The following is a 12,503-nucleotide window of genomic DNA, read 5'->3' on the forward strand; positions in this document are numbered from 1 at the left end:
AGGGCGCGAAAAACGATGTGCAAACGTGGCACCGACAGATTAATTTTCATTTGATGCGCCTCTAAAGGTAGGCAAACTTAGCCAGCACACTCGTCTAGCAAATTGTTGGCCCAAATCCACTCAAGAGGGAGGTAGAATGGAAAAAAAATCAACATCGCCACGCAACAACAAGTGGGATAAACGTTTGCAAGGTTGGCCACGAGCAGGCACGAGTAGGTGGGCATCCCGGAAACAATGATACCTCTCCATCATCGCCTCTCCCATTGCCGGTCCGAAGGGATTTGTCCGATGACACAGGCATGGCATCGGGCGAAAATTGTTGACATAAATTAGCGCTAACATGTCCGCTCAGCAGCGCCGCCATTTCGGCTCGACAAACAAGTCAAACAAATAGCGTCAGCATCTCTCGCACTGTCACCGGTTCTGGCACAAAAGCTCTACCAAGGGCAACCGGTACGGTGACGGTTTGGGATGATACGAATTCGATTGCTGTTTGTTCGATGTCAGGGACGCTTTTCTTTGCCTTGGCCTGGGATTGGGCGAGTGTTTTGCTTGAATCGCTTTCGCTCAATGAGCGGTCCAATCGCGTTATACAAAACACTTCAACCTTCAGCTAGTGCAGCTGCAGCACAATGTTCGCCCGTGGCAATGTGTTATTTTCGATTTCCCGAGCCGATGTTTGCTTTAGTCGTGGGTCCTTTCCTTTAGTGCCACAACTCCCATGAGACAGTTGAGAACCACAACGCCCTCTGGCGAAGAACTCCAAGGTCAAACTTGTCAGAAACTTGGCTGGACTTCTCATTCGGTCCGTTTCGGAAGACACGGGTCACAGTAACGGTAACATCCCTTTTCTTGGGATAGGACCCACGCACCGGGATGGGAATGTTTCGTCAAAGTTTATCGCGCACCCAGCTGGCTTCGGGCACGCCGAGGGGACCTTGACGCCATCGTGAATGGGCAGCCAATTAACATCTTCCCGGATGCCGGATTCCCAGCACCGTTGTCGCCGAAGCGCGATCGCGAGTGGAAAAGTTTTAATTTCTTCCCCATCATCTGGCGCGGTCCCAGCGAGCCGCAATTATCCTGCGCGCGACGCAGCCACGCTCGAAAGTTAGCGGCATTAGCGAAACTTTCTTCACCACACACCATGCGACGAACGGACCCGAACTCGATTAAAAAGGGCGTCCCTTGGCGCGCCGGGTGGTTATTGTTGGCCGAAACCTGCTAGCCGTCACCGGTGGTGAGCAATTCGTAGCGATACGCGATGGGTACGCTGGCGAGTCTGTTCCGGAGGTACCTGCAGCATGTCACCGACTGCGGTCAACTCGTGTTCGTCAACGGAATGGATCGATTCATTGGGTTTTTCTCCTGGGACGTGCGACACCGTGTGACTTGGCTCAAGGTTGCCTTCATTCTGCTGGCCGTGGTGTACGAAATCAGCGCCATCGCCGCCATGCTGCTCGTGTACCTCGAGGGTGTCCTAACGGAGCGTAGCTTCGCGATGGCATTCGTTACGCTAACCGGTGCCATGTGCATCGTGATGTGGTTCTCGTTGGCCATCTTCCGGCGGGACCTTCGATCGGCAGTCGCTTTTCTGCAGCACCGAAGAAGCATGTTCCACGAACACCGCCCAGCCAGGAAAGCTCTTATGGACCGGGTCACGCGTTACCTGTGGCTCTTCTATCTGCAGAATATCGCGCAGGTGTTCTTCTGGATCAACTTGCTGCGAAACTGCAGCCCTCTGGCCGTGTTCCAGCTACCGCTGCTCGACACGCTCAATGTGCTGCTGTACCCGGTCGCCATCACGCTCATGTCGCTGATGTTCATCCACACGCTCATGATCGTGTCGACGCTGCTGAGTGGGCTAACGCTCGAGTTTTATTGGCTCGGGCGCGAATTCGAGCAGGTGTTTGCCGGATGTGGATCGCACGCGCTCACAGGACGCCGGCGTTATTGGGATACGCTCGATCGGCGTATTGAAATCTGCGTGACCGAACACCAGCGGCTGTTGTGGCAGGTCTCACGATTGCGAAACAACCTAAAACCGTACTTGTTGCTGAACCTCATAGTCGACTTTTCGCTCATTACGTTCGCCGGCTGTCAGATGGTCATGCTTAGCGAGGGTGATCAGCATCTGTACAGCATTCTGGCCGCTCTGACCGCGTGCTTGAATATGCTCAATTTCGGTGGGCTGTGCGATCTGCTAAAGATACAGGTATGTTGGTGGAAAGTGTGTCCTTGTGTTACGAGTTCGACCAAAAAGCCGTTCTGCCCTTGCAGGTGCACGCCGTTAAGTTTCAGCTGTACTGCTCCCAGTGGACGGACCATCTGCGGCCAGCATCCGGTCCGCTGTATCGCCGCTTCCGGCGCATCCGGTCGAGCATTCTTCTCGTGATGACGCGAGCTGAACACGAGCTGCGTATCAGCTGCGGCAGCGTGTACGATATGTCGCTCGAGACTTGCTGGGCTGTGCTGAAGTTTAGCTACTCCGTTTTCACGCTGCTGCTGAGCTTTTTCGAAAATACGCCACGAAGCCACTAGCTGGGAGCTGGTGTCGGCACTTGCGTCGGCATTCGGTCGTGCTGGTGCATAACGAGCTCCCTCAACATGCTGCTTTGCCGTGTAGTTGTCGTCTATTTTTAGCAACAAAAAAACACCTCCCGGTGACGGATGCCCGAATGGGTAAAATCTTAAAATAAACACAGCCTTTCGTACCGGGCACGTGCGTCTCCAGGGAGCACGTGCCATTCGCGTCGTGCTGAAGGAAGATTGCATATTTTCTCCCTTCGTTAGTGTGTGAAAAGGATTCGTTTGGTGTCGGATCCGTGTACTTACAGTTTCCGAAAAAGGCTATCGCTCTAAACATGACTTGGGCGGTCATGGAACAGGTGCAAAGGTGCATATTGCACATCACGTCCTGTTAGCGTCCTCTTAGGTGAGAAGGAACCTCTCGGACACATGTGAAACACAAAACGCTCCGTCGCTTATTGGAGCACCGTGAATCAGAGGATCTGACGTCGGGTGGATCGGGCGTGAATAATCTGTAAAATGAATATTGCCTTAACCCGCTGGCAGCCAGATAACCCTTACAGGTTCTCTCCCTTTGCCAAACCCGGGACCCCCGAATGAGTAAACACACCCGTCACTTGTGCTACCCATCCGTTTTGATAACAGCGTCGACATTGAAGCCGTCGAAGCGTTTTATTGTGCTATCTTTCGTCGTCACAAAACCCACCAAGTTCCGTTTCTGAACGGGAAGTTCCTGAGACGCGCCTGCCACCGAATGAGCGGAGAAATAAAACTACCTCAAAATCCTCAACCGACTGTTGACTTTTCACTCCACCGGGCGCCATCTTTTTGCCGGGCACCACGATGCGGACATGGTTGCGCTTTGTGCTGCGGGCAACCGAACCTAGCAATCTCATTCCATGGCGCACTATTTATTTGTGCTGTTTTTTCTTCTCTTTCTTTCTTTCTCTCTCTCTCGCTCTCTCTCTCTCTCTCTCTCTCTTTGCTTTCAACAGTGACTGGATTGCTGCCATCACAAAGACGGTAAGTTGAACTTTCGAATCTCATTGCCTATATATTGCCGCGGTTCTGCTTCGATGGTCATGGCTTGCTGCGCAATCAAATATTGAATCACCATCGGTTTTGTTTACGACGATTAATTCGTCCGCCTGCAGGGGCACCGAAGTTTGTGTGGTTTGATGGGCCAGCGGCAGTCCGGCCGAGAGCTTATCGAAAGTTTTGACTTTTTCGCTACCAAAGGCACACAATACAGCATAAACTTTTTTGATTAATTTTCAACAGCATAATCAGCGGTCAAAAATGAAATAAAAACACATTTTTTACATCCGATGTAAATTCGAAAGCTTCTGCAACAGCTAACTAATCTGGAAAGATAGTTTGTTTTCGAAGACACTGCTGGAGAAGTTCATATACCAAAACGTTATGTGTAAGACGTTATGTGTAACAGATTATGTATATGTGAAATGAAATATATCCTTTTTCAAATATGAAATTCAATAGAATTTTAACCACAACGAAATCCCCTGAAAAACCCTTATTCCATGCAATCTCTAAGCCCATACAATTCGACAGACACGAAAACATGGCCAAAGACACCTATCGCGTTACAGAGCGAGCTTCCTGAACATTCCTATCGATCCAAAGAATAATCCCTTACTGGAAAGGGTATGCTTTTTAGAAGAGCTTTTGGGGAAAAAAACGATAACAACCGAAAAAACCGCCTGTTACAATCTACTACGCAACCAATACCAGCACAAACCAGTCTCATTTCGTTGGAATCCATTTGGGTTCATTTCCGATCACTCTCGGTTCCTATTTCCGGTTTCCGAAACCGCGTACCAACTTGACATCTCCGTTTGTGGCCGTTGTCGATCTCTGCATCCATTTTCACCAAAACTGACCACACAATTCATCGTATCAGAACAGCCTATCAGACTAACTGCTAACAGCCTTACTGCATTTGCTAGCAATACCGATAATCTGTAGGAGAAATGGTAAAGATCTTCCCATCTGATTGAACCAACATTCTTGAGCAAATAGTAATTTATTCAGCTCCAACCCTGGTGTTAGAAAACTGTCAAGATTAATTTTTTGATTATCCATCCAAGCGAGATCCTAACACTAGTAGAAATCGAATTGAATTACGAAATCGAATCGACTTTTTCCAGGCACGATTTCGCCGAAAGCTTTTGCAAATAAATGGAGCATCGAATTCTCGCAACAACGAGTTCACGTGAGAGCTGTTATTTCTGTGCAAAAAGCTCACCTAGTTTAATGTTTCGCGTCATTTACAATGGATACAATGGATGAACAATAAAATAACTCCTTTCTGAAATATAAACAGAATAGTGCTACTGCTGGTTGGCACTTTATGTAATAGCAATTACATCTAGGAATCAAATTTTGAAAATTTCATATAATATTTGACTGATTATCAGGCGAAATTTCCACAATTTTCACTTCACCTCATTGTTTATCGCAAAGCTACAGCAATTATAAATCCTTAGTAAAAGCAGGAAAAACTATCAAAAAGCCATCCCACATCAAAAGCTAACAGCAAATTAGCTTCGACGCAAACACATGGAAAACTGAAAAAAAACATCCTCGGAAACTTTTAAACGCTAAATTTCCTCAAATCGCCTGTTTTGCGCGACCGCATTTAACAGTAGGCAAGGAAGTAGCAAAAGCATGAAAACAACACGCGTAATCAGGATTTGCTAGCAAAAGCTCGCCGGCCTCTGGGCGGTTTGATAAAGCGCCTCCCGCACCAATTGACGGACGCGCGAATGGAGGCGCCCAGTTACTGACCCGGACCTACCGCAACTTTGCCATTTTCGGTATCGCACGATCAGCGGCCTTTTCCAGCGGACTGAGCCAGGGCACCAATCTTCGTTAATTCCTAATTGAATTTTCCTTTATCTTGCGTATGAACCCATTTTTCTCGCTGCTCAGCCACTTTCCCAGCACCGACGCTGAGTCTGTTTGCGTTTGCTACGCAGCGCCTCATTCCGCAGGCAGTTCAGGAATGTTTGAAATTTTCACCCAAAACCACCATCCTATCGTGAACTCTGGTGAACGAATTATTTGCGAATAAGTTCCCTGGCGCATACGAAAAAAAAGGTACACGCTAGTATGTATCCACTCGGCGGGACACCGTCATCTTCCTCGCTAAACACGCCATTCGGCCAGAAATAAACGATCCCCCAGCTCCTGAAACGCTGAAAAAAGATGGTTTTATGTTGCGCGCCATTCGCAGCAGAACCAGGCCCACCAGCGCTCGGCATCGAGCGGAAGTCAACGTTACAGCTTTATCTTATCGTTCCGCACGGTTTGCTCTCGATTTCTTCCACAGCTTCCGCCACCACCGCAAATTGAACTGGTCGTCGACAAGCCAAACCTGATGGGAGTTCTGCGGCGACCGATCGTTCGGATACGACGTGAGTGCAGACCAGAGTAGACGGGAAACGGTTACCCCGTGCTAGTGAACCTAGCGCTTCTAATAGCTGGCCGGTAGCCATTACAACGTTTGGTCCGGTGCTGTTTCTACCGGAGTGTCCCAGAATCTAACGTTCGCGCATTATTTTCCACCATCTCTCTCTCTCTCACACACACACACTCTCTCTCTCTCTCTTTATCACTCGTCGTGTTGCAGCCGCGACAAGCTCGGAAGTTTCAGCAAGGCGGAAAAATCGACACACCATCGAACACAACACGTCGAAGGTGAAGGGTGAGGCGGCCGTCGCCATCATCAAGAAGAATGCACAGGACAACGCGGACCCGAAAGGATCGCTGGCTTGTGCCCTGCCCTGGGGCCACGGTTGGGGTTGGGCGACCCTACCGAACGGCATCTGGAGCGGGGGTAAGTTGTCAGTCGCCAAGCGAGCAGCGTATATTAAATTATTATTGGTCACTATTGTGCTGGCGAGCCAGCTGCATGAAACCCATTGTCCGTGTTCAGCGCTTGGAACTGGGAGTTTTATTTCAGGACGCACACACACACTCGCAAAGCATTTCGAGTGCCTTTATTGGTGCACTTTAATGGTGCGAGGCAAAATCAACCTTAACGACGCTAGACAACTGTTACAATATTCTAAAAAAATGATTTTAATAGAATAACAATGTTCTGTCGCCATTTGATCGTGCAAATGGTCTTGTTTTGTTCCTGAAATGTACCCAACAGCGAGATGTATATTCAGGTTTGGTATAAATATTAGTACGCCGCTAGTGAGCTATGGAAGATCTTTAAGAGCCATTTCTAACCAGGCCGAACAGTAACAAGATTGTTTGCGAACGATTGCCAGAGTTATCGTACTCGCATTCAATCACCCAACACTGCACAAGGTCTCAAGCAACGCATTTATTTCAATTTTGCACGAAAAACGTTTCCACTTTGTGTACACCCGAGTCGCTCGCATCGTCCTGCGAAATCGATTTGTCACTCGATTGAACAACGCCACCGAGAACCCAGAGAAACAAGATCGACGCCTGGGCCGCACGTTCATCCTCGGTACGCCAGCTTGCGACTCCTTAGCGTTCACGGGCTCATCGGAGTATGAAAATTGATTTTCAGCATAGAAAAGGCAAATAAATTGGATTCGATGTGCTGTATTCCACCTCGGCAAAGCCATCGAAGGCCGTTGTTTCGAGGCGTCTTCCAGCCACCGCAGCATTCACGCAGCAATTCCCGTTTCCAATCGTCCCAAAAATTGAAACATCGCACTGATCAAAGGCTAAGCGTAAGGTTGAAGATGACGAATGACGCTGCTGCATGATGGTAGGGCTAGTCGAACCAGCCGTACTTACCAGCGTGCCCACTCCGGCTCAAATCGCTTGATTTCGTTTCATTCGTTTTTTCTTCCCATTTCTACTCCATTGCCCAAGGGACGGAGCAGAACGAATGATGGGCACACCGATCGCCCAGAATCAAGGCGACGGAATACCGAGCCTGGCAATCACTGCGGAATATCGAATACTTACATATATTGGGCTCACTCAAAGCCCTTCGAAAGCTCCCACAATCGCATGCGAGCCAAATCAACACGGATCCGAGTACGAGTCCTTGTTAGTCCCGTTGGAACACGAGAGATTTGTTATCGTTTTTTTATACGTTCGTTCATCCTTTCGACATTAACAACCGGGCCGGATCGGTGCCGCAGGGCATCGGCATTGGTCCCGGTATCGATTCGGAAGGGGAATGCTCGGGAAAATTATTAAAAGCATTCATCGCTTCTACAATTTTCCATCGAAATGGAACCAATTTTCAATCAGCAAAATGCTTACGGTTCCACCACGAATAAAATAGCGGCTTGTGTGCATTTGTTTCCGCTGACGCTTAGCCAGGATCTGGTTATGCTAACTTTAATTGCGCGAGTATGAAGCATCAATTAGGAATGAATGCAAACTCACATTCGGCTAATTGGACACAACGTTACAGCCATTTGCACTCGCTGATTCATTGTAATTTGTGGTAAAATTCACACGAGCATTCGTTTCGCTTTGCTTATCACAAGCTTCACTCCACCTACTAAATCTTCGGCTCCAGGCGCTGATTAATGTGTTACTGTGCTGCATTCCAACGGTATCTGGCGGGAAAGAGTTTCCATTAGCTTTGAACCGGTTGCTGCACAAAGCAATTATTTCATCCCGCACTAATAAGGAGTCAATTCGAATTAATGTTTGTTTTTTCCCGATATCATTTCACGCGCCGTCAGTTTTCCCATCGATGAAAAGGAAACAAATGCCCCCGGTTGGTGCTGGGCGTCTCGCGATAACCCGGCCATCACACAGCGGGCGAGAAAAGTTTTCACGCTTTTCTTTTACACTCTCATTGCCTGCCGAACCGTTCCCGTTCGGCGCCAAACTGTCACCGGCCGAAAATGGAACTTTGATTGAATTTGGGATATCGCAAAAATGATATTGGACCAACTTTGCCAAACACACCCAGGCACTCTCTCTTTCACTCTGGCTCTATCTTGCTCTCCCACGCACACCCACACTTCCGGATCATCGTTCCTCGCCTGCCAAGTAATTAGCGTCGGGAAGAGGCATATTAATCACCGGGCGACACGAACCTCCGGCGCCGCCATTTGGCGCCCGCTTTTCTCCGTATTGCGCGATTTCCGGCATTGCTGCCATCCGTCACATTTGGCTGCCCAAAGTGAGACATCGCTGGTTGTCCTGCCCGGGACCGTTTCCGATGCCGGCACGCTGGCTGCGGGAAACCGGCAAAATGGTGCGGCGCAACACCCAACGCTTTTCATCCGAATGTTTCCGCGCGCGCGTGAGTGTGTGTGTGTGTGTTTGTATGTGTTATCGGGGTGGCACCACCTTCCGACCTATGGCAACGGAGAACCTTCCAGCGGAGAACAGCGTGCTTCCCTTCGTTCGTGGGTTTCGGAAAAACGGCAAGAGAAAAGTTTACCCCTCCGTTACCCATCCCGAGCCGATGCCCTTTTTGTACGCGGTGTGAGATAAAGAGCTTGAAAACTTTTCCTGGGCTGTGCTTCGATGCCGCCTGCTGAAAAGCAATGGCGACGCCACGCGGCGATTACGTTGACGAGACGGTGATGATGAACACGGGTAGAGCGCAACAGAAAACAAAACAAAAAAAGAGCCCGCTCAAAAGGATGGGCCTTTTTTTCCTTCGTAATGTTTCCGTGTCTTATGCGACTGTCGCGTGTACGCGAGTGCAAATGAGCCGAGACGAGCGAATAGGCGAGGAATCCAGGCAGGATGATAATAATGGACGCCTGGTTGATGATGATGGAAGTGATGATGGTGCTGAGAAGAAGCGAGCCCATCATGATTATCATGTTCCACGGTTTGCCTATGATTAGATTCTTTCGGAGCTCTTTCCGCCAGGATGGCACGACTCTAGAAGCGAGAGAAAAGTCTACACCCTGCCCGATATGTATACATACCAAGTTTGATTACTTTTGTGCTTGAACAGTGTCTTACGGTGTGGATTAGATTCCAAGCACCTCGGGAGCCTGAATTGTGAAAGTAACTCGAGTGTTTACCGAGACAGACGAAACCATCTCACGGTCAATGGCGCGTCAACGGTCAAGGTTACGCAAATTTACAGCCACATTACCCAAACGGATCAAATTTCCCTGATAACGAGCCGATCCTACTGTTTAACCGGCTAATTGATATGCTCGAACCTCAGCCTTGGGGCGACTCGAAGCTAAAAAGGATCTCCTGAAAGCCCCCTGAGGGGTGGGTCTGATTCAAGTGGTGTTTTATTTTGCTGTTTTCACAACCCAAGGACGAGCTGTTCTTCACTGTTGTCACTAATGGGATGTTCGGAGCCGAACAGCCCTACAACCGACTTGTGGAGCTCGACCACTGGACGGGACACGCCTACGTTCCGAGAGACGAGAGCGCCGAAACTTCGGCAAGGCTAGGATTTTTATTTCCTTGCTTTTGCTGTCAGACACGCTTCTCAAAGCCACGACGAACCGCTGAACCGGCGAAGGCCGAGATAAATGGAATCGGAACTCAAGCTTAATTCTCCCAGGAGCTGCCCGGTTTGTGATTGACAAATTTATTGGGAAACTTTTATTCGCCTTTTCTTGCGAGCGTTGCTGCGATGAGATTTTTTTTTCTTCTCGGAAACGAAATAAAACAACCGCCTCTACGCTCTTTCGCATCGTGCATTCGACTTAGCCGGGTTGTTCAATTCCAATATTGAAGTGTGTTCGTCAGTGGCTCCATCATCTCATCAATCACCAAATCAAACAAGTCGTCTGGGATTTATGGCTCACTTTGATGGGATCATAAATATTTGTAATTGCGAAAAGAGTGACAAATATCGGTTTCAAGGTTAGGAAAAATTGAACTATAACTTTAAGCAGAACCATTCCTTTCTCCGTTTAACGCGTCTCATCGAGCAAAACCAGGAATGTGCTATATAGATATAGAGCTATAGTTATTGGGCCAAAAACAAAATTTTTACGAATTATAGTGAGAATTATAATCTTGAGATAGGTTCTAAACGGTCAATATTGTTTCCGTTGCCCTGGGTGATTTTTCTCCTATCCTAAATTTAAGACACAGTAAAACTGATCATCTCCAGCCAGCTTTACTTCTTAACGAAAATAAGGAACAAAGTAGTAAATTATTGATGGTAATGTGATTCACTGAATATCATTATCTTCTCGAAAATTGCTACATAGCGTACACACGTGTCGGCTTAACAAAGTATTTATAATTCCATTCCATTCTTCTTTGTTGCCTCGTGTACGTAGCACTCACCTGGTCGCAGTGCGAGGATGCCATCACACTGCACGCCCTTCCGACGACTCACTGTACCAACATGATAGAGGCACCGTGTGCCGGCGGCATCTACCACACCGACATCGGTCCCTTCGACTTCCACGGGATCGAGGACGTTGGTGGCGAGGACTTCGACTACGCGATGGATTGTGGTGATTTCATCTTCTAAGCCTACCGCCAACGTAACGCATCTATGGTGGTGCCATCCGTGGGGAAGCTGCAATTGAGTTTGTCGCTAGCCAGCACAAGCGACGCTTCCATCTCAACATAATCGGATCTGGATTCTCATCGCCATGATTTTCCGCTAGTATATATAAAACCCAACGTGCTGCAATCGGCCCTAGGTCGAGTTTTCCCTTCCCACGAGGAAGCGCCAAGGTATGTGTCCGGGGCTGCTGCCCGATAGTAGCGTGTCGTATTTGATTCCGCACTCTTGCGATTCGAATGCAATGAAGTTAGGTTTCGATGTAATCAGCATCTTTCGCCCATGATACTTTGCAACGAACGGAGCACACGATTATGTATGATAACCCCGAGCAAAATGTTCATTCACAGCACTTTTCTGTGCAGCTTACAATTGACACCTAAATGCAAGGAGAGCTTACATCTTCATATTCACAGCACGGCATTCAAATTTACCTTCTTGTTCCACCACCGAAGCACTGAAAACCGACGTTTCGTGGCTCTGAGTTAATTTGCATCCCTTTTTTTCCCTTGCAGCTCCAAAACAGTGCAAACCTGGTGCCCGAACCCAAAGTCTCCACCGATAGAATAGTTAGTACTGCCGCAACGAGGAACAAACACCTCTCTCTCTCTCTCTTCCCATTCCGTACGGGAAGACGGTTAAACAGGCAACGATAGCGTAGTTCACAATCTATCGCAAATCTTATCTGCATGCGTCGTCCCTAACGGATGGGACCGAACGTGGCGTTCGGATGGCGTAGACCCAGCGTCTAGATCCACGACCATCTATCCTGGATGTGTAATGCTTGTAAATGTCGTTGCATGGATAGAGTTACGTACTGTGTAAGAACCCTCAATCCGGTGTCGTATTTGTGCTATGGTATCTACTCAGAATTTTCCCAAGCGTTGTGACTGTTTGCGGGTTCGCTCCTGATCCTCAGGAGATGAGCATGAACCCTAGGTCAGAAGCATATTACTGGTGGCGAACCGATATCCAATGGTTACACCCCTGGTGCGAGGGTAAATGGGGAGAAATATTTGTAACAATTTTTGGAACTGTGTTTAGCGAGCAAATCTAACAAACTTACAAAACCCGAAACCAACTAGAATAATGATAAATCAGTATTGCCTTCCTAAACATTAGACAATTATCGACTAGAGATAGCGTTGAAACGATAACTCGTTTGATACTAGCAGCATACCATACATCAGAGCATATATTATCTAACCTAGAAATAATCGTTTAGGTTGCCGACGATCGGGCGGTCGTCGGAGACACAGAATCAAAAGTAGATTGTAACGAAACCCCCGCGGGTACGAACGATTCAACAATTATTTACCTCACTTAACCCCTTTTTCGTACACTGAATCGATGTTCGGCTGGTGAGAGATGTTTAATCTTGTTGCAAGGTGAGATTTTTACTAACACATAATACATAAGTCGCCATTAGTTGTCTTCGTTCACGTGAGCAGCGTGCGGAAAAAACGTTATGATACTATTTTAGCACTGAGAA

General features: G+C 48.0%; 1 protein-coding gene across 1 annotated transcript in view; it reads left to right on the top strand.

The window, feature by feature from the left end:
- Positions 1-10,975, top strand: part of LOC128731639 (uncharacterized) — a 31,393-nt gene extending 20,418 nt beyond the window's left edge. The window contains exons 6-9 of the mRNA XM_053824771.1: positions 3,525-3,552; positions 5,882-5,966; positions 6,182-6,388; positions 10,779-10,975. Coding sequence (XP_053680746.1) covers positions 3,525-3,552; positions 5,882-5,966; positions 6,182-6,388; positions 10,779-10,975 — 517 coding nt within the window. The remainder of the gene's footprint in view (positions 1-3,524; positions 3,553-5,881; positions 5,967-6,181; positions 6,389-10,778) is intronic.
- Positions 10,976-12,503: the final 1,528 nt, after the last annotated feature.

This window comes from Anopheles nili, chromosome 2 (assembly GCF_943737925.1).
Source record: "Anopheles nili chromosome 2, idAnoNiliSN_F5_01, whole genome shotgun sequence".
In the NCBI taxonomy this organism is placed as follows: domain Eukaryota; kingdom Metazoa; phylum Arthropoda; class Insecta; order Diptera; family Culicidae; genus Anopheles; species Anopheles nili.